Source organism: Coccomyxa subellipsoidea (assembly GCF_000258705.1).
Source record: "Coccomyxa subellipsoidea C-169, whole genome shotgun sequence".
Taxonomy (NCBI): domain Eukaryota; kingdom Viridiplantae; phylum Chlorophyta; class Trebouxiophyceae; family Coccomyxaceae; genus Coccomyxa; species Coccomyxa subellipsoidea.
Window position 1 is genome coordinate 733,804 of NW_005178025.1, and position 20,219 is coordinate 754,022.

The 20,219-nt window shown below is 52.5% G+C and overlaps 5 protein-coding genes across 5 annotated transcripts; 3 read left to right on the forward strand and 2 right to left on the reverse strand.

Moving 5' to 3' along the window:
* The first annotated feature begins 141 nt into the window (after window positions 1-141).
* Window positions 142-4,423, forward strand: COCSUDRAFT_25695 (S1-domain-containing protein). The gene is made up of 8 exons (XM_005644141.1): window positions 142-498; window positions 692-782; window positions 1,029-1,118; window positions 1,665-1,823; window positions 2,336-2,473; window positions 2,937-3,101; window positions 3,531-3,667; window positions 3,980-4,423. The coding sequence occupies exons 1-8, from the start codon at window positions 152-154 to the stop codon at window positions 4,053-4,055; spliced, it is 1,203 nt and encodes a 400-aa protein (XP_005644198.1). The 5' UTR covers window positions 142-151; the 3' UTR covers window positions 4,056-4,423.
* Window positions 4,424-4,521: 98 nt separating this feature from the next.
* On the reverse strand, window positions 4,522-6,510 carry COCSUDRAFT_31070 (hypothetical protein). Its single transcript, XM_005644142.1, has 6 exons — window positions 6,404-6,510; window positions 6,100-6,173; window positions 5,876-5,965; window positions 5,611-5,764; window positions 5,235-5,293; window positions 4,522-5,091 (listed from the first exon to the last, which is right to left on the reverse strand). The coding sequence occupies exons 1-6, from the start codon at window positions 6,404-6,406 to the stop codon at window positions 5,043-5,045; spliced, it is 429 nt and encodes a 142-aa protein (XP_005644199.1). The 5' UTR covers window positions 6,407-6,510; the 3' UTR covers window positions 4,522-5,042.
* Window positions 6,511-7,213: 703 nt separating this feature from the next.
* On the forward strand, window positions 7,214-8,862 carry COCSUDRAFT_44507 (hypothetical protein; the record flags this gene model as incomplete). The annotated part of the gene is made up of 4 exons (XM_005644143.1): window positions 7,214-7,296; window positions 7,530-7,691; window positions 7,827-8,022; window positions 8,836-8,862. 4 exons carry the CDS (start codon window positions 7,214-7,216, stop codon window positions 8,860-8,862), a joined length of 468 nt encoding a protein of 155 aa, XP_005644200.1.
* Window positions 8,863-10,567: 1,705 nt separating this feature from the next.
* Window positions 10,568-13,267, reverse strand: COCSUDRAFT_44508 (hypothetical protein; the record flags this gene model as incomplete). The annotated part of the gene is made up of 7 exons (XM_005644144.1): window positions 10,568-10,821; window positions 11,161-11,301; window positions 11,704-11,851; window positions 12,227-12,331; window positions 12,584-12,781; window positions 12,888-13,107; window positions 13,239-13,267. The coding sequence occupies 7 exons, from the start codon at window positions 13,265-13,267 to the stop codon at window positions 10,568-10,570; spliced, it is 1,095 nt and encodes a 364-aa protein (XP_005644201.1).
* Window positions 13,268-13,848: 581 nt separating this feature from the next.
* On the forward strand, window positions 13,849-19,045 carry COCSUDRAFT_48817 (SET domain-containing protein). The gene is made up of 11 exons (XM_005644145.1): window positions 13,849-14,277; window positions 14,394-14,531; window positions 14,696-14,832; window positions 15,176-15,294; window positions 15,587-15,702; window positions 16,016-16,133; window positions 16,288-16,352; window positions 16,623-16,736; window positions 17,022-17,180; window positions 17,572-17,808; window positions 18,132-19,045. Exons 1-11 carry the CDS (start codon window positions 14,050-14,052, stop codon window positions 18,270-18,272), a joined length of 1,572 nt encoding a protein of 523 aa, XP_005644202.1. The 5' UTR covers window positions 13,849-14,049; the 3' UTR covers window positions 18,273-19,045.
* Window positions 19,046-20,219: the final 1,174 nt, after the last annotated feature.

Genomic DNA, 20,219 nt, shown 5'->3' on the forward strand with positions numbered 1-20,219 from the left:
GTGACGTGGAATCGGTGACGTGATCGAGTGATGTCACATGGATGGACACCGTACGCGTGGCACACCGCCGTCGAACGTCGGCTCACATTTATCCACACCACAAACCTGCCTGAGTTGCACAGCCCAGTTGTGATACAGAGTGTCTTGCAAGATGGCTTTTTCTGGGGCCTTGAATGCGGGCACTACACCCTGCCTGTGCAATCATCGGACACCCTCGGTACGGTCCCCAGCGACAGGAAGATCTGGCTTGGCAGGCTTGGACAGACGGCGAGTAAGCCCCACATTTGTGAGGCGCCCATCAATATGTACATACGTTGCTGCAATTGAGGAAAGCCCTGCGGCGGAGGCAGCGCCCTCGAGCAGCGGGGAGGACAAGGAGTTCGAGAATGGAATCGACTTCACAAGCACAGAGGACTTGTACAAGCGCTTCAATGAGCTGCTGGAGCGCTCAAATATGGAGATCAAGCTCGGTGACAAGGTCACGGGCACAGTCGCCAGGTAAGATTTTGATTTTCTACAGGCTCGCCTGTTCCTGACGCCTGTAGGTGCTTCTGAGTAGAAGTTTTTTTCTTTGCATGGTGCTAAGACTTGAGCAATTTTTTGATATAGGTATTGAGAAATTGTGATATAATGGATTCCTTCTTGTACTTTGTCAATGTGCACTCACCTGTGGACGATCTGCCAATTGCAGTGTGGACCAACGGGGAGCGTATGTAGATTTCGGGGGCAAGCAGCCGCTGTACTGCCCTGTTGCAGAGATCAGCCTCTGTAAGCTGTCAAAGGTATGTGTCAACCCCTCATCCTTACGGGGCATGGGCACTGGCCCTCGGACATGTTTCCTCATTGTAGCAGTGGACATAGTTGCATGTTGCATCCTGCATGTTGCAGTACAAGGCTATACTGCAGTGCAGCAGCTCGGCTTATACTGCGCATGGCAAAGAAGGCATTGCAAAGAAGGCATTGCATGGCATGTGTGAACACGAGATACCTGCGGGTTGCCTGACTGCGACTGCGTGTTGCCCTTGCAGGCAACACAGGCTCTGCAGGTCGACCAGGTTCGTGACTTCCAGGTCAACTACCAGGACAGGCGGACAGGGGAGCTGCGCCTCTCCATCAAGGTGCCTTGTCTCTCCCAAGAGAGCAATCAGCTCCTTGCACGACCCACATGTCTTGGTCTTACATCGCTTCAGTCAGTCCAAGTCTGGAGCACATGACATGCGTTCCACGCCTTGCTTCTTCCAATGTCTGCCGGTCTGAGGTGCTGGTGATTGTGTTGGAGCACTTGCGCTGTCTTCCAGATTGCCTCAACAGATGCACCTGTGCCTTAGTCCTTGCAAACAAAAAGATCAAAACAACATTTGTTGCTGTGGTCCTAGCTCTCGACCCTGATCCCCCAAAAACAGACTAAGTCTTTCGCCTGAAGTGAATATTGGCCGGTCAACAGTTTGCCTTGCAGTACCAGGATTAATTAAGCGCTACACACGCTATCTTGAAAGCCTCCTTTTCACCGATTACCATTTCCTGATCACCAATCCTGTGCACTTCTGTCTTTGCACAATTTGAGTGTAGCACTGAGATGGGCGGTTTTTGCTTGCCAATGGTGGGTACTTCTGTCATTGCACGATTTGAATGAAGCGCTGAGATGGGCGGGTGATGCACTGCAGACGCTGGAGAAGGCGCTGCTGTGGCAGAGGCTGCGGCAGATGAGCGAGGAGGGCGCCACGGTGGAGGCTGTGGTGGACTCTGTGCGCCCGGCCGGCCTCATCGTGCGCATCAACGCCTCCGACGTCACCGGCTTCGTCCCCGGCTCCCACATCTCCCCGGTGCGCACCCACCCCTGAACCGTATTTCCCCCTGGGGTTTTTATGATGGCGTCAAGTCAAAAGGAGCTTGTCATTTCCGCCGACCCTAGATGTGCCAGACATGCCACGCATCGTCCCCGGTGCGCCTGCAGTCCTGAACACCCCCTAAGTTTTTTATGATCCCTTGGACCCGAAAGGTGCTAGCTTGACCTGCTACACTTGTAGGTACATTATAGGACAGGCAGGGATGCAGAAACAGGCCTGGCTTGGGCGTGGTAGCTGTCATATGTCTGAGTCTTGTTGTCGTACTTTTTGGACAGTTTGCATGCGAACAGTTGGATGCACAGCAGCGGTGAACGACGTCAATTGGATAGCTGATTGCTAGGGAAGCGTGTATTCAGAAGTGCAGAGGGAGCACATTCTAAGATTTGACCCAAGACCCTGTATAATTCATTGGCCTGCAATTCTTTTGGGGTCAGCAAATGGAGCGTGTTAGAGGTGGTGGCCTGACAGAATGTGTGCTGGTGCTGCAGGGCCCTGGTCCGGCCGTGGACTGGCAGACGCTGTTGGGTGAGACGCTGAACCTGAAGATCCTGGAGCTGGACGAGGAGAAGGACCGCCTCGTGCTCAGCAACCGGAAGAACGCCTTCAACACCAGGCGACAGATCAACGTGAGTGCCACCTCGTGTCAAACCTATTTCCAGTCCCATCCTGCAACACAATTTCCTGAACCTTCCAGTATCTTAGCAGGAGCTGTGCTGTGCTGCACTTACTCATGTCATGTGTCATAGTTGCTCGAACGCATGTCTGTTCGTCTCTTGCAAGGACTTGTTTCGTTGTCACATACTCTTTTTTTGTTTATTACCTTTGCACTTGGCGAACAATTTTTGCATGCCATGGAGTGATGACAGGTGCCGCTGGCACACAAGAGGCGCGACAGGAGTCCTCTCACTGTCACCAGTGCAAGCTCTCGCCATGCTTGCAAAGATGCAGGCGGCTGACGCGCATTGGGGTTTCCTGGTGACAGCTGCATGCGCGCGTACGGACCGAACCCCACAAGGACGACAGCAGCACTATGTTTGGGTGTTCAATGGGGCGGCCGGCTGACGCGCATTGTGTTTTGCTGGCAAACAGCTGCAGGTGGGTGAGGTTGTGGATGGAACGGTGGCGACGCTGCAGCCGTACGGCGCGTTTGTCAACCTGGGCGACAACATGAACGGGCTGCTGCACATCTCCCAAATCTCCCATGACCGTATTTCCTCCGTTGAGAATGTCCTGCAAGTCGGCCAGAAGGTCAAGGTGGGCTTCTTCCCCCTCCTCACGCCTGTAATGTTTGTTCATTCCTACCGACGTGGACCTACCTTACCGCCATGCAGGACCCAGAGCAACCTGGTTCGTTATTGCCAGACACCTAGATGTGCAATTTCAAGAACCCCCCTTTTTTGTCAAATATTGTTTCTGTTGGCCCCACCTCATTGCATTGCAGGAGTCATAAGAGCTTTGGCCAATATCGTAGTCAACCTGTTGCCTCGGTTCACTCTGTCAATGGCAGATCATTGCAGCGCAGGAGCCTTGAAGGCTTACTCGCGTTTGCAGCAGCTGCCAGATTGCTAGAGGTGCAAGTCGGGGCACCCATCATGCAAGAAGGTCTGTTGAGGAAGATGAGCCTAGTGAGTCTTTGTGTGGAGCGCCTGTTGCTGGAATACCCAAGGGGTGGGGCTGGTGCAGGTGATGATTCTGACGCTGGACAAGGAGAAGGGCCGCGTGAGCCTGTCTACCAAGAAGCTGGAGCCCACCCCGGGTGACATGGTGCGCGACCCGGCCCTCGTCTACGCGCGCGCCGATGAGATGGCCGCCGCCTTCAGGTGAGCTGCTCTCCCGCCCTTGTCCTGTATCTTACCTTTGCTCATTGCGGCACATCTCCCATGTGCCTTTTGGGCGTTCAAATCGACTCAGCTGCCTTGTTCGAAATTTGTTGAGATTGGAGGTTTCTGCTGATGCAGTGGCCTCAAGAGCATGTCTGGTGGTGTGAGAAAGTGCAAACATACTGGAGTACGCAGAGGGCAATCTGGGCCTACCATGAAAAGCAGATGGAAAAGAGATTGTCGCTGCACTAGCAGCATGGCTACATGTGACAGGGGATCTCAAGGAGTGAGCTGGTGTCTGTGTGCTTGCAGGGAGAGGTATCTGCAGGCAGAGGCTGAGGCCAGGGGCGATGGCGGCTCTGCCAAGCAAGCCGCACCCAGGGAGTGAGGCATCCTCGAGTGTTCTTCTGGGCTAAGCATTGGCTCTTAAGCTGCATGCCGTGTGGGGATTCCCGTTGTTGTGCACCAAGCGAACGCATGGCACTTGATTGTAGAGGATCATGACATCACATGACATTTAGTGGGCGAGTAACTTTTTTTACGATTGCGCTTTCCCGGAGTTTCGTGTCTTATCAGTGGACCCTTGGACCCATAAGACTTGAGGGCATTTACAGAGCAATGTCATACCTGTCTATTGGACATTACTGTGCCTGGCAGCCTGCCAGTGGCAGGGGTTGACAAGATCTCGAGCAGAGAACTTAGACAGCATTGCAAACCATGTGAGGAAAGCCGGCAGGTGTAAAATATCACCTTTGCAAGCTAGTGCAAATATCAACCGAGAAGTTCCCGCTGGAAACGACAGGTATGCTATCGATAGTATCTGTATCCAGGCGCCTGTGATCATGTCAGATTGTTGTCCATCTCATTACATATTTAAGCGAACACACGATGTTACACATTGGTACTCCTGACAGTCCAGCCCGAAGTAGCAGTCCCATGCCCCCAATTCAGAAAGTTATTTTAATTCAAATGCCTCTCCAAAACGCACGTAACTGGGCAACAAATACAGCTCACGAGGAACAGTGAAACAAAACCCACAAAGTGCATTTATTCAACTGAAAGCAAACAGCAAATTATGCAACAGAATGCACTCCAATGACACCATCTGTGGGTGCCAAGGACCTCTAGCAGCTGCAGGTCACCTGCAAGTCACTAACTGACAAGTACATGTCTGAGATTCTCGGCTTGCGGCGCTAGGATTCTTGAGCGCGCTGCACAGCTCAGTACACAAGACGGGCACAGAAGCAGTTGACGCTCCCTCTGCATGCAAATGGCTGTCTTGAGCGCAGGGGAAACCACTACATCTAAAAATGTTCACCTTGGAATCATCCACTTGTCCGGCAGCCTATTCATCTGCTGCAATGGACCCACTAGCTCATTCAATCTCTCCACGCAAGCGGCGGGCCAGCTGCATGTCTTTTGGCCTGCATGCACACCACATTAATTCAAGAATTGCAGAAAGCAATACTGCTTACCCGCATCAGTGTTTCAAAGCCGCTTGCGGCGACTGTGAGCTACCAGAGTAACTGGAAGGACAGACAATTTGATAAGCGAGAAGAACACTCACATGATGGTCACGCGTCTGGCGTGGATGGCGCAGAGATTGCTGTCCTCAAAGATGCCCACCTGGTCAGAAAGGCAGGCCACGTCAGCAATGTCTACCGCACAAACGTTTGAAGCTGCCAATAGTGCAGTCAAACAACAGCCTGCACCACAGCAAGTGAAAGACCAGACTCAAAGAAGAAGCTGCTCAATTTTGCACTTGTGCACTGCTTCTATGGAGAAATGTGCTTCTGCTTGAAAGCTTGAAAGACACCTAGCTAGAGACATCTATATGGCCATCTTCTGCCATGGCATTTGCCGGATTCTCCATTTTGTCAGAGATGACTGCATCCACAGAACTGTGTGCACGTGAAGGGGCAGACAGAAATTGGCTGACATACCAGATATGACTCGGCAGCCTCCTGCAGGGCCTCCATTGCAGACTCCTGGAAGCGAATGCCATTCAAGAGACTTTGAGACAGCTCGCGCACCAGCCGACGGAAGGGCAGCTTCCTGATGAGCAGTGCCGTGGACCTCTGGTACTTGCGGATCTCCCTGCAGGCAAGTCCTCGAGGTTAGTAAGATGCAAAAAAGAGCAGGACAGTGCTCCTGCAAGATGATAATTCTGACTCGCTTGAGCTCTGAAAGGGGATTATGCGTGCACACCTGAGAGCGACTGTCCCCGGGCGGGCTCTCTTGTTTGTGTTGTACAGTGGATTCCTCACCCGGCGAGCCTTGACCACCCCCTGCTGACCCCTGCAGTAACAGTCATTCAGCCCTGTAGCGGCTTTTGGGAAGGCGATCTGATGATCAATGGCAGAAAGCAGGCAAATCCAGTGCAAAGGAGAGTTCTTGCAGATTTGGCAGCAGAAGCAATGCAGCATTCTTACTTTTTAGTGTTCTGAGGAGCTCGAAAAGGGTGGCTCGACCCTGTGTGTTTTCTAGCGGTAGCTTTTACCCTCGCCTGAAAAAGCACACTCAGCCACATCAGGAGGATGTTGAAGAGCCGAGTTTTCGTGTAGAAGACACTATCTAGGTGCCTGGAATAGTACGCAAAGACCCAACCGCCCGGTGATCAAGCGGACCAGGCCGACCATCTTTGCAAATAGTCTGATCCAGAAATATCAAAAGATTTGATCTTTTACTAGACCAGTTCCTGGTATGGAGTGAAGACGGCAAGGAGCGACGACGCACCATTTCCCCCAAGCCAGATCTGCACCACGAATGTTGCTTTCTCGAGACTTTCGTCTCTTGGAAGGTTCTGAGCAACGGCTAACTAGCTTTCTTGCCGCAGAAATGCCGCAACCAGGTCACCCCTGCGTGAGTTCCTAGGCCGTGCTGCGGTTTCCTGCTCTGCCTGCTCTGTGTTTACCCAAGCTTGCCAACGGCGTTCCTTGCTTTAGCTGATTTGCTACTTGACATTGATTTGCTACTTGACATTGCGATCCTGCAACAAATTCCTGCTGCAATCGGTATTTTCGACTTTGTTCGTCTTCATGTGGACTTGTCTGTGTTGCAATTGCTTGTATTCTGCTGTGATAGAGTCTTAGATGTGCACTGCCGATGAGCTCCGTGACACCATAAAGCCAAGGAGGGTGTAAATCCATTCGTATGTCGTATGAAGAAACAGTACCTGTCGAGCTTGAAGCACTTGAGTATACATACGGCTCTTCTGTCTCAGTGATATCTGCAGATCCTCTGACGACCTCAGTCGATGTGGAGCCCTTTACTGGCGAGGATGATGCCCAGATATATGTCCGTGCTGATCTTATCCTCTCACTCACGAAAGAATACCCAGATCGGGCTCCAAACATCGAATTACGGAACGTGAAAGGTGAGCATCCCTGCACACAGTCTGAGGTCCTTCCAGCCTAGTCCTAGACATCAAGTGTGCATGCAACGGGTTTTGAACTGGCCTGAAATCCATTCGTAGGGCTTGGAGATTCGAGGGTGGCAGACCTGCTCAGCAGATTGCGCCAAGATGCAGCAGGCTCAGTGGGCACTATGGTGCTTGGGCTGCTCATTGAAGCTGCCAGGGATGCGCTGACGGCCATGAACAGTCCGGAGGGGGACTGCATCTTCTGCATGTGCAGCCTGATGGAAGAAGCCAGCGGTTCAGGCAGCCGAGAGCTGATAAGGCTACCCTGCTATCACTGCTTTCACTTGTAAGACCCCGCTCTCAACTATGTCGTTTTCACCGCTCATTGCTCAGAATGGATGGTTCATATGAGGCTTATGAACGCTCCTTGCAGTCCATTAGCCTCTTCATTTGGGTATCACTGCCAGGAGCAGGTCAATGAATGACTAAGTGCATGTGCAGCGACTGCTTTGCAAGATGGTGGAGATGGGAACAGCGGTCACTGCATGCCAAGCGCAAGCAGCTCATCGAGGAGCTCAAAGCTGCGGCAGGCCCCAAGCTGCACGACCTGGGCCTGGTGCCCTATGCACAGGGCCTGTTCACCATCCTATGCCCGTCATGCAGGTGAGCTTGTCCATATTTATATCCATGAAGTGTCTGTGCTTCAAAGCTGTCTTTGACCCTTCACACTGGTTGATTGAGATGGACATTTGCTTGGTGTAAAGAGAGTTGCAGCTGAGCTACAGTGGGTGCTGTCAGGTTCAAGGTGGGACCTGATGATCTTGCCAAGTGGATGCCGAGGCTTGTGCCGCGCAAAGGAAATGCAGCAGAAGTGCAGGCCTCTGAGGAGCAGCCGGCGTCCTGCCACACAGTGGAGCTGCCCGAAGCTGACATGGCGCGACTGCGCCATATGCAGCAGACCCACGCTCGCCTCTTTGCTGCGCAACAGCAGAAGGTGCCCTTGCTGTGTGATCCTTCTTGCCTGCCATTCATAGCCCCCTTTCGGCTGTATGCTTGTGCTCTTCCCATGCAGTAAATTAGGCTGGCTTCTCGCCGATCACAGCCCCATGACAAGCTTTGTCTTGCCGGGTGGCTGGACATGTCTGGGCTGATATAGAGCGCATGCGAGTAGTTGATGCTAGCAAAAGCTAGAGGCTCACAGCAACAAATTGTGTGCTGCAGAATGGCATCGTGGATGAGAGCTGGTCGGTCTCTGTGGGGCAGCAGCCCCAACAGCCAGCAGATGCAGTCAGCAGCAGTACAGCTCCTACTGATGCGGCGGCCAGCGCTAGCATGACTGGTGTAACTGGCAATCACAATCCACAATGCCCATGGGAAAGAAGGCAGCAGGAGCAACCAGGCGCATCTGGCAGAGCCGGGCAGATGCACGGAAACAGGAGGCATGGTGAGGGCAATCCTGGTGAAAGAGGCAGGCAAAGACAAAGGGGCCAAGCTGGGAAGCCTCGCAGGCCAAATGGGGCCCAACTTGATCAGGGGATCAAGGGGTTCAACTCTTTGGAACTCAACGATAGCAACAGAACGCGAGAACCTAATGTGAAGCGATGATGAAGCTTGGATAAAGTTATCATATTCATATTCCCTTGTGCAGTGTAAGTGTAGTAAAGTTTTGGTGCTGCTTACAAGTTGTGAAGGACCACATATGACTATCTGTGCACAATAAAAACTATATGCAATTCCCAGCTCCGGGCTAACTTCTTGTTGCAGATTATTGTCAATGTGAGAAAATAGAGACACCTACATGATGCAGGACACCTGCACGACGCTGTCATGGTGAAAGTTGACACTTACAAAAAAAAGCATAATCCCCTTCTGCCTGCCTTCTTGACATGCCAAGGCCTTCAGGAGGCCCTACAAGCAATCACCGGCTAATAAACCATGCAAGGACTCAATGCAGAGGCATATGCCATCTGCCAGATGGTTTCAATCCCTGCCCTTGCAGTGTGCACACGTGACTGAGTCAGCAGAGGCTCAAGCATGCCTTGCAGGTGCGAGAATTTTGGTTGAGCACGTTTTAAGTCATTACAACATGTAAGGCTACACATGCAATAGTCGAGGCTATGAAATTGGTCCAGCAACAGCAACACCAACGAACGATTTAGGGACACCTCGTCACATGCATGGTCTCATGAGATCAATTGTTGATACATCGTTGATCACTTTATCTGACTGATCGCCAGTCATGTTAGTCAAAGGCATGCACTGACTCAGGGAAGGAGTCCAAGCATAATTCTATTCTTAGTTTTGTAGGAATACGTTATGACTTGAATTAAAGTATACCTGGCCGGGGCGGCGAGGGTGCAGCTGAAATACTGCGTACTCTGCCCACGGCGTATTGGGTCTAGAACTTGCTCAGCTGTGGCTTATATCTGGCGATTCATCGATGAAGGGGCAGGAAATGTGGCAGCTTGTCTGCAGATGCGCCTTGCCTCTGGGAAGAGACAGTGTATGTAAGAAGGTAAAAGAAATTACACGTGCAAGTGGTTGCAAGCTTAGCTTTAGCTGTACCCATGTGCATCCACTAAACACCATATTTGTATCCAGGTGACCTTGCCAAGTGTGAAACACTTGTCTTCAGCACTTCTCCACTTGGAGTCCTCAACATGCTCACCCGCTTCTAGATACTTGATTCCCCACCATGCTTCATAATTTCACACAATACACTTCAAAAGTCCAGGCCGTCCAGCTCAAGAGAGAAGATTGAAGTCCCTGTCGCATATTTGCAAAAAAAAACCCAACAAGAAGCAATCCGGAGTCAAGATGCTAATCATAAGAAATAATAGTACATACATGGCGCTCTGAGCTACCTGATAGCCTACAGAATGTTCAAGATGTCATCCAAGCAAGCAGGGCAGCAACTCAAGCTGGAAAAGAAGCACTGCTGCTGGCATGATAGAAAAGGAAGCCTTGTCCCGGCAACACTACAAGTCGCACAAGTGCCCTCCTTCTATTGTACACATCTTCTCGACTGGTGCATAACCGCAATGCCCAGTCAAGGAAATCACCTAATTCCGCAAACCACTGCTTCTCACCATACACACAGAGCTCACCCGTCACAAAGCTGACCAGGGTGCGGCTCTACACACTGTATCACCAAACTGGAAGCAAATCAGTGCTGTTGTGATGACCATGCAAAGAAAAAGTCCTCCGAATTTTTATAGCACTTCTGCCGGGCATGAAAATGGAAGACAGGCTTCATAGCCCCAGCGAGTCATGCACACACAGAGGCAACGCCTGCCCTGTGTGCCATGCAGTTGCTGGGGAGTTCCACATAGTCAGGATTACTGCGGCACCAAATGCATTTTCCTGAAGCTTCCTCCACTGATGCCCCCTGTCTACACACTCCTGAAGCTGCCTCTCTAAGGTCACCCTGTCTTCACAGTCCCGACTCCTGAAGCCTCCTTTTTCTTATGTCACCCTGTCTACACAGTCCAGACTCCTGAACACCTTCCTCTCTGATTCATTCACCCTGTCTACGAAGTTTACTTCCCCTCAGACAGCTGGCCGGTGATGGTGGGCAAGTCTCTGCGCGCAGCCGCGCGGTCTGCCTCTGCCCCAAAAGCACATGGGGACGAGTTGTATCTGAGCAGCGCCGATTTGGTGTGGGCCTTGATTCGGTCGCTGTTCTGGCCCGTGGGCGCCAGGGTGTTGGCCAGCCGAAAGGGATTCATGCTGCTGGGTATGGTGCTGTGCGCGCTGTCTGACAAATTCTCCTTCATTTCTGGTTCCTGCGCGCCTGCACCATGCATGCTCCACTGTCAGTCAGAATTTAAGAAGACCACTGAATGCCCAGGCGCAGGAAACCAGTCAAAATGACCTTTGGCACTGGCAGCACAGGACTTGAGGGGTCTGATGCAAATGGATGCGCGCATAGAGACTGTTTTTTCTATTTTGAAGAGATTGATCTAAGGTCCTTGGCGCCAAAGGCAAGGTGCAGCACATCAGGCAGCCAGGGCAAGATCCAGAAACTGGTATTGTTTGTACTTTCCCCATTTAATTTTCATTTTATCCTGAGGGGAAGCCCCGTAATTCATGAAAGTATGACAGAACGCAGGGTGCAGCCAGGGGGGCATACCGATGGCGCGCAGGACGATGACCTGGGTTTCCATGCTGGCGAGCAGTTTGCGGTCGTCGGTGCAGCGCTCATACTTCTGCAGGTACTGCCGCACGTGCCAGGGAATGTCCAGAGCAGTGTCCGAGTGCAGCTCGTCCAGATCTGCACGCATCACAAAATGTGAACCCCGACTGCAAGTCTCTGGCAGCCATGATGACAAGCCCAGCTGCTTCTTCTGATCAGCATCCTATCGTCCCGAATAAACACTAAATGCTGTAAAGAGAAGCACAAGCAACATCCCTGTCAAGTTTTCTGATTGTGTGCGAGGAAACACACAGGTCTGCGTCAGCACTCGTTGACTTCCCCACCAAATTCAGCTGAGGTCTAGATTTAGACGGGTAGCACGGCCTGTGTGCTCATCTCTGGCTGGCTTTGAGACCCTCAGCCCGAGTGTACATGTTGTAGTGGGGCAAGGGCGTAGCACCAACCCAGGAGGTGATCTCATGTTTCCTTTCAAGTATGAGTGCAGTAGGCTGTGAGATGGGAATGGCAAGATATGCTCACCGATGCCGAGGCGCTGGGAGAGGCGAGTGGTGATGCCTTGGAGGCCCTCTGACTCATCAAGCGCCTGCATGTAGCGCCGCAGCAGCCCCTTGCGCACCTCTGTCTTGGCCAGTGTCACCCGCGCCAGCAGCTCATCCGGGCTCACCCCCTGCAGACGCCACCCAGCCCCTCAATATACCATAGTATTAACAATGAAAATTCTCTCTCTCTCTCTCAGTAACACCCTCGTCCTCCTTCTGGCCTAGGGAAAAATATGTCATAGCGACAAGAGCAAATGGGTAGATTAGTTGGGATGGTGGCTTTCAAAAGAGTAATGAAAGCATGCAAAGGTAGATTCAACCTTGCTTGCCCCTTTCTTGGCCTGCTGCAGTAATCTCTCCATGCCTTAGCTACCCATGCCGTGCAAAGCTTTGAGGCTCGTTGTGCTATTATGCAGCACAGACAAGGGGTACATTAAAAAAGAAGATGCTCCAGCAGTTTGAAAGGAAGTCAGAGCACCCGCCTGGCAGAGCTCGGGAAGGACCTTGGTCACCGCCTTGAGGCACTCGGCCTTGCCGGAAGCGTAGCTCGCCAGTTTGGCGAGCAGGCCTGGGCTCATCTTGATGTCCGACACCTTCATCTCTAGCCCCTGCAAGGTTCCAGGCATGCAGAAACCTCAGAATAGAGAGATTGATGTTTTCCGACCCCAAAACATCCATGCAGCGGAAACAGGTAATCAGGAACCATGATCGGACGGGCTGGAATGGATCACTGACAAGCAGGAGCAGGCGCATGCCTTGTTCGCTACTTTGTGGTCAACAGCTTTGCCTTTAAAAAGGTCGTTCAAGTGTCATGCGATGGCATAAATATTTCAACAAGTGTCATTCAGACAGAAACGCACCGTGTACCAGATGTGCTTGACAAGGATTTCGGCAGCCATGCAGCAGCAAGGGCCGCGCAGAATCCCGGAGTCCAGCACTTTGTCAAAGTAGGCGCTGGCTGCGGGATCGGACATCAGCGCAAATGCCTCCATTGCATTTACGCCCGCCTCCATATAACTCTGGTAGTGGCTCGTCAGCAGCGGCTTTTCCTTGGGTACCTGAGCAAAAGGTGACGTCTGTCATGCAGCTGCAATGACTCAGGTGAACTGGATTGCATTCGTGCAAGAATTTACTGTCAAAGATGGGTGTGAAATAGGTGCTCACCGTCAGAGGGTGCAGGGGAGGTGCACTGGAGTGCCTTTCAAAGCCATCGCTGGAAGTCCGTTGCAGGTTCGCACTTGGGTGCTTGATCAGACAGGTCAAAGACGGATAAATGAGTTCGAAGTCGCAGGCAACCTTCTGGACGCCCTTCAGGGCTTTTCTCAAGGCGTCAGCATCTTCGTCGCGCGTGGCCTCGTTGAGCCGTTCCAGCAGCGAAGACACGCTGCGGACAGTGTACAACAACAAGCTTCGGCCTGAAATATCGATCGTACCCCAAAAATTAGGTCGACAGCAACGTACTCAAATACTTGCAAAATGCCCGCTGTCACGCAGAGAGTTTCTGAGAGAACTTACCTGGCCAAGGTGTTCAGGAATCTTGTCATCTTGGCCTATGTAGGGCGCGTCATTTGGGCGCTGATGCAGCCAGTCTCGCAGGTATAGCAGAAGTAGTCACTGTCAACAGCGACGATGCGGGTATGGGCCTGCAAACATGCATAAATGGGCAGGTTGAAAAGTTGCTTTCGGAAAGCGCGGCTGAGCGCGGACAGACTGTTTGCTCGTGAGGCAAATCTTTCAGGACGCCAACACCCAGGTAAGACATTGTTCGGTACTGGTCAGTACTTGTCGCTCACAGAAGAGTTCATCAGAGGCTCACCTTCTCTAAGGCGAACACCTCGAGCTAATCCCAAAAACCTGTGTACGACAACTGTGCACGCGTTCTCTTGCTCGTCGCTTGACAAGGAGACAGTGTTTGCACGATGACAACTTCTGATACCCCTTGGTTGCTCGTGCTTTGGACAGGGAGAAGGTGTTCCTGGCCCGAAACTGCGAGACAGACTGTGACGTTGTTGCTGACGACACGGGATCTTGCTTCCTCGATATCCAATTCCCCTTGTACTTCAGCAAATCTACACCTATTGAGTGACAACAGTGCAGAGCTTGAGCATTGGAGAAGTGCAAGGGGGATCGTTACAACATTTCTTGATTTGAAACAATCCCTGACCAAATTTTCTATTTGTATTTGTATCATTATCAATGCCATCACTAGAAAGTGTCTGCCCGCGTCAAAACACGAGCTCAGTCTCCCATAAAAATTTCCAACGATTTGAAATGATCGTAATAAGCGTAGACACTTGATTCCCCTCCCCCTCATGCCCCATCTTCGATGATATTCTCAGGCCTCACCCAGCATTGGTGCAAGCGTCCTCCGGCCACCTTGTGGCCTGGATCGGGAACAGCATTACGACGACGATCTTCGTTGAGACTGTTTGCAAGTGCCTCATCAGCGGACAGGCTTGTCCAATGGGTGTCGAGCAGTGGGGGGACAGTGTCACCTACCGTACATGTATCACCCCCAGATTCAGTCATGGGTGCCGGCCTGAGGGCTTCGAAGGTGCTCACCATGCTACTTGCAACCCCATATTGTCTGTTTTGTCATTGCTGACCTCCAAGGCCACCTCCAAGGCCGTGCATGCATGGACCCACCAATCATGTGCTGTCTGCATGCAGGCCTGCAGGTCAGGCGAGCTTCTGGTGTCGCTTCCCAGGTCGTGTCAGCTCTCCTATGATGGCAGCACGGAGCCCAACCTGCTGCAGCTCATCTCCAAAGTCCCAGAAGAGCTCTGGGGCGCCAAACTGGCCCTGAGAGTAAATTCACCCCTCCCAATGTCCCCCTTTCACTGAAAGTCTCAGCATGCTGGACAAGTGCTTAATTTTCCACTGGTTTTATAGCATGAGCTAGCACATACCTGCCTGCTATGCCTCCATGCATGGTATGCCTCACTAGGTATTTCAACTGGGAAATCTTGCAGGTGTTGAAGGAGAGGATAATGGGCCCAGACAGCCCCTTCCACAGCTACATTGACAACCTGCCCATGGGAGTGCCGGGCATCCCCATGTTCTTCTCCCCGGACGCCATCAGGGCGCTCGAGCAGTATCCGCCCCTCAGGTGCCACCCCGCCCCGCATCTAATCTGATGCCGCCACAAGTGTCGAAATCTGCATGCCCCTTGCGATTGCAGCATAGTCGAAAGAAAGACTGTGAGGGCAAATCTAGTGCATGATCTTTGTTGCTCTCTGGAGACTGCTGCGCGCCAAACCCTTAGCTGGACTACACAGTGACCAGTGTAGTTCTCGTGTAATCTTCTGGCTCTAGTAACCAGGTCACACACTTATAGCATGCATAGCAGGTATGTGCAAATGGCAAGCCTGGCTCGGGCAGAGTGGCGACAGAGTGTGGATCTTTCTTGCTTCACTCTTGTCTAATGACAAGTGCGTTCCGCTGCGATGCAGCGAGCAAGTGAAGAAGCGGTGTCGGTGGCTGCTGTCCTTCTCGTCAGAGCACCTGTCGGCGTTGCCAGGCTCCCCAGCCGACCCCTTCCTGGGCACCCCAGTCGATGCCAACATCCTGGGTGCGATCCTTTGGATACCCTGTTCTGAACATTTGTTGAGTGTCCAACGAAAAAAAGGAGTGTCTTCTTAGTCATTGTGTCTCTGAATTGTGCGATTTGTCAACATTGCTGATACAATTCATGAGATGGTATCCACGGAAGAATTTCTTGCTAATCCTGTACCTGTTGATGGCAAGATCAACTTTTGCCCTGAAAGAATGTGCGCATTGGCTATGGCATGTGCATCCTCTTGGATAATTCAGTACCAACTGAGATGTCACAACGGCGTCAAAAGCTTTTGTGTGCGCCGCAGGGTGGGCACTGGCAATGACCACGTCGAGGGCTTTCCGAGTGCAGGGCCCGCAGCACCCGGCCGCGCTGCTGCCGCTCATCGACATGAGCAACCACAGCTTCGCACCCAACTGCGAGGTGCGCCAATTGCACGTTACACCCCATGATCTATGAGTGGTTCTTGTTGCATGCAGAGTTCTGGCTTCATGCAGCCACACAAGTAGCCAATCGTTGGCCAGCCGTTTTTCCATGCACACTGTAGATCAGGGGTGTTTGCAATCGACAGAAGCTTTCACACGGTGACTCACCCTACACCACTGGCAGCCTGCTCGTGTGTCACAAGGCCTTCAATGAGCAACAGGTTAACTTCATGAGCGTTGCAATGTGCTTGCTGGGGGCAGTGTATAATTGGCTGGTTGTGAAGGGAGATGCTTGTGTTGTGGCCGGGCAGGTGAAGCCTGGGCCTGGGGGCTCTGTGGAGATGGTGGCGAGCAGGGACATCCGCGCAGAGGAGGATCTGCTGCTCAGCTATGGGAAGCTGGACAACACCTTCCTCCTACTCGACTATGGTGCCCCACAAAGGACTTTAGAGAGCTTGAAGAAAATTGCCAACATGCGCCCACTTGAGAGAGACTGGCGAATCTGGTTGAGGATTAGGTGCAAAGCAAGCGCATCTTGCGTAATGCAACAGGGTCGATTTCAAGTGGGGGCTTGGATGCGCAGGCTTCATGGTGCCAGGCAACCCCCATGACACAGTGCTCATCCGCTACGACCCCATCATGTTTGAGGTGAGGCCTCCTCCATACGGATCACACTTCCACCAGAGCACAGTTCACACACAGAGCACGCTCGTGTGTATAATGTAATTTACGCAGCTCATTCTGAGGTCCGTTTCACTGTTGGGTCCCTGCGTAGTATTCCCTTGTGCAAAATATAGTAGCCAACTCCTTGACAAACCTTATGTGAGGTTCAGAGTACGGTATACTGTACACTCCATTACATAATTGAGTGATTTTCAACACGAAGAGTGACAAAAACATGCCAAACGGTGTGTGCAGGCAGGACATCTGTTGGCGCAAGGACAGGGAGCGCCGCCTGACAATGCGCCCGACCTGGGATCCGCCACTTTCCAGCAGCAGCTCCTCACAGAGATGAACCTTCTGGGCCCCAAGGTGGGCGCCATAATTTGCATTTCTATTGCTTTGTCCAAACTGCTCATCCCTCCTTTTCCATGCTGCACTCTTCTCCATCTAAACTTGTTGGCACGAGGGCATAACAGTCAAATATAAACTGACTGCCCTCTGCAGGATAGTTGAGCTTAATTCTTCCCGGCTGTGAAAATTGGCCGAGGTTGCAACGATAGATTGCTTTGTTCTGTATTGTAATCTTCCAAGAATGTGCACCGTGACAAAGAAAGCCCTGCACGCATCGAGAGCGGCGGTGTATGACACGCACAGGCTGATCTGGAGCTGGCGTTTGGGCGGAGCCTGCAGCGGTGCAGTCCGCGGCTGCTGGCGGTGGCGCGCCTGTTCACGGCTGCCAGCGCTGCCGAAGTGCGCGGCCGATCCGCCGATGACCTGGGTGCCTGGGATCAGCCCCTCTCCCTCATCAACGAGGTACAGCTTCCTTTCCGTCATTCAGCATGCAGGGGACGTTTGCGGAATACAATGTCAGGCCCAGACTTGTGACCAGAGATCGCCTTGATGGACATCTGGGCTTGCATGCATATCGGGGATTGACGCCTTTCATTTTGTTTTGGGGCAATGTCTGCGACTGCTTCTGTGCTGTCCTCCGTGCATAGGCCCCACGCTCTTGCTGCCATCTGCACTCCTTATGAGAAGCATCACATGCGCAAGGATGTGTCAGTTTTTTCAGCAGCGCTCATGCGCAGCTTGCGATCAAAACTCGTTGATTTGTGTGCGTGTGGCAACTGGAGCGTAAGTCTTCCACAGCACATCCAGAGATCAGAGCCCAGGTGAAGACTTAACGGTGTCTGTGTGGCCACAGGTGAAGGCGCTGCGGATGGTGGCTGGAGTGGCGGCAATGCTGCTAACGAGGTTCCCCACGACTCTGGAGCAGGACCGCCGCGCGCTGGAGGGGGGACCGGCGGTGGCAGCTGAGGGGGGACTGCCAGAGGGTGGACCCCATCAGCTGGCGCCGGATGTGCGCGCGGCGGTGCAGCTGCGCGCGGAGAAGAAGGCCGTGCTCAGCGAGGTGCTGCAGGACATTGGGCACCGCATCAGGGTGAGCTATGCATGCATGCAAGTCGGATTTACTGGCAGAATTTCTTCTAGTTCCGGTAACATCCCCTGCCTGGGCTGTGACTTTGCAAGTGCGGGCTGTTGTGCAGATGGATTTGTGATATCAGTGCCATCAGAGGACAATGTGAGGTTGAGCCACGTGAGTGGTCCACGATATCCAATGTCCTTTGTCTGCTCTACTTTTTTGGGGGCAGTGGCTGGGTGGTAGCAACGCTGTCCGAATGCAACAGGCCACACATGACACTTTGTGCCTTAATAGGCTCAAGAGAATTGATGGAAACAAGGCTTTTTTGTTGTGTGATGCAGGGACTGGCGTCACAGACGGTGCCACAAGGCGCAGCCGAGGCGTACAGGGAATCTGTGAGCCAGGCGAGTGGCGGGCAGAAGAGGAAGTTCTCGACTTCCAGCAGAAAAGCAAAGATGCGAAATGGCAAAGGATTTGGGTAGCGTGAAACAGCTGAAACTGCTTGTGAAAGTAAAAGTTGAGCGGTCTGTGTCTGGTGAAGTGGGAGAATATAGAAGTAATCAGCAGCTGTCAGAATTGAGGTACCGGGTCATTAAAATCGATCTATAGTCCGGACAGGGAGGATCCTCGATGGATCCACAAGGACAGTCCACACATGGAGGTTGTAACTTAAAGATGAAATCACATAAGAAGTAGGCATTCATCACATCCTGTACCATGCAGTTCTCACCCGCAACAGATCAAAGTCTCTTTCTTGACCATTTGTGTCTTTCAAGTCCGAACATAACCAATATTTCCCAGCTATTCTGACATGCATCTAGATTTCAACAAGAAAATGTGTTGCAAGGGGGTATCCCATATCAACAACAGAGGCACTTGCGCAAGCATGCTTGCTCTGCTTGTGCACCTAAACCTCCTGTTTCTGGCTCCAAAGCTGTTCCCATAAAATTAAGAGAGGGCAATTTTCAGTACACTGTTCATCAAATTACTCATCGCCAACCGTCGAATGGCTTGGAATCATTGTCCTCTAGCATGACATGTCCCAGAAGATCCTGCTGATTGGCAGCTGACTCATTTGCAGTCCAATCACAGGCCAGGGCCTTGCTCAACGCTGCCTGCCTGCTCACACCCACCTGCCCCCACTGGAGGACATGCGCCTGCCGGCACCAACCGAGCTCTTGCTGCTCTGGCTGCCACTGCTGGCCATACTGCGGCGGCTGCTGCTGTCACTCAGTGCCGGCTTGCTCGACACAACCTGCTGCAAATCACACACAATTTTATTTTTCGCCTTTGTCCTCATGCTACCACACTGACACTGAAGCATGGCTGCGCCTGAACGCACGGCAGACAGGACACAATCTTGAAAGAACATGGCTATGCCTGGAAGCCGTGCAGACATGCAGCAACCTTGAGAAGCGCTCGACTTAGCAAGCTTCTGTGTGAGGGACAGAAATGCAAGATGCAGCTCGCAGCGCACCCGGCTCAGGGGCAGGCTGCGCTTGCCGCTGAGGGCCTCCTGCGCGGCTGTTGAGGCCGGCTGCGCGGCTGCCGCAGATGCCGTGCGCATCAGGGGTGGCCGGCCGGACGCACCCGGCACGCCGTAATCCCTCGCCGACATCGGCCTGATCACAAAGTAAGGCGTATTTAGTATCCGTCAACAGGCCAGCAATGATGCACCGCACCCCATAGCACGGACAGCAGCACAGCATCGTGGTAGCATGAAGAGTCGAGCATGCAATACGGACTCGTGGGAATTGATACAAGAATCTGGCCCTAGCTCGTGGGGTTAAATCTTTACACAGAGCACCTCCAAGAAGGGATAGAATTTTATAGCAGCCTTTGCCTGCAGCTTGTCTGCAGATCCACGTTGCCTTCCAGAAGGAACAGTGATTAGTAATGATAACGAGAGCAGTTCCAATTTGTTGAATGAATTGTTACCTGGGGATTCCCGAGGAGGGCTCGCGTCGGGGAGTGGTGGAGCCGCGGTGAGTCATGGACCCGCGCATCGGCGCCGCTTCGCCGCGGGCCGCCGGCCGCAAATTCGACAGCGCGGGCACCGCCGCCTTGAGCCGCGGATTTGCGGGCGACAGGCTCGGGATGCGCGAGTGCACCTGCAGACATGCATGCCTTCTTAATATCCCAGCTCTCATGGCATCCTCAATTTTATCGTAGGTGGAAGCAGTGATGTGCCCTGTATTCCTACATCATGTTGTGGGCTTCGGGGCTTGCTGCTTTGGCAATTGGAACCATGTTATTTGAGGCCTATTGATATAAGGTTTGTGAGGAGCCAGGCAGGTCTCTCGAAGAGCAATGATTTGCCAATCAGGTTCCTGTGCCTTCAGCCTAAGGGCGGAGAGAACAGGGCCTTAATTCCAGAAGGCGGACGAGGAAGGACATGTGAAGAGTTGTAAACCACATCCTATGGGCGA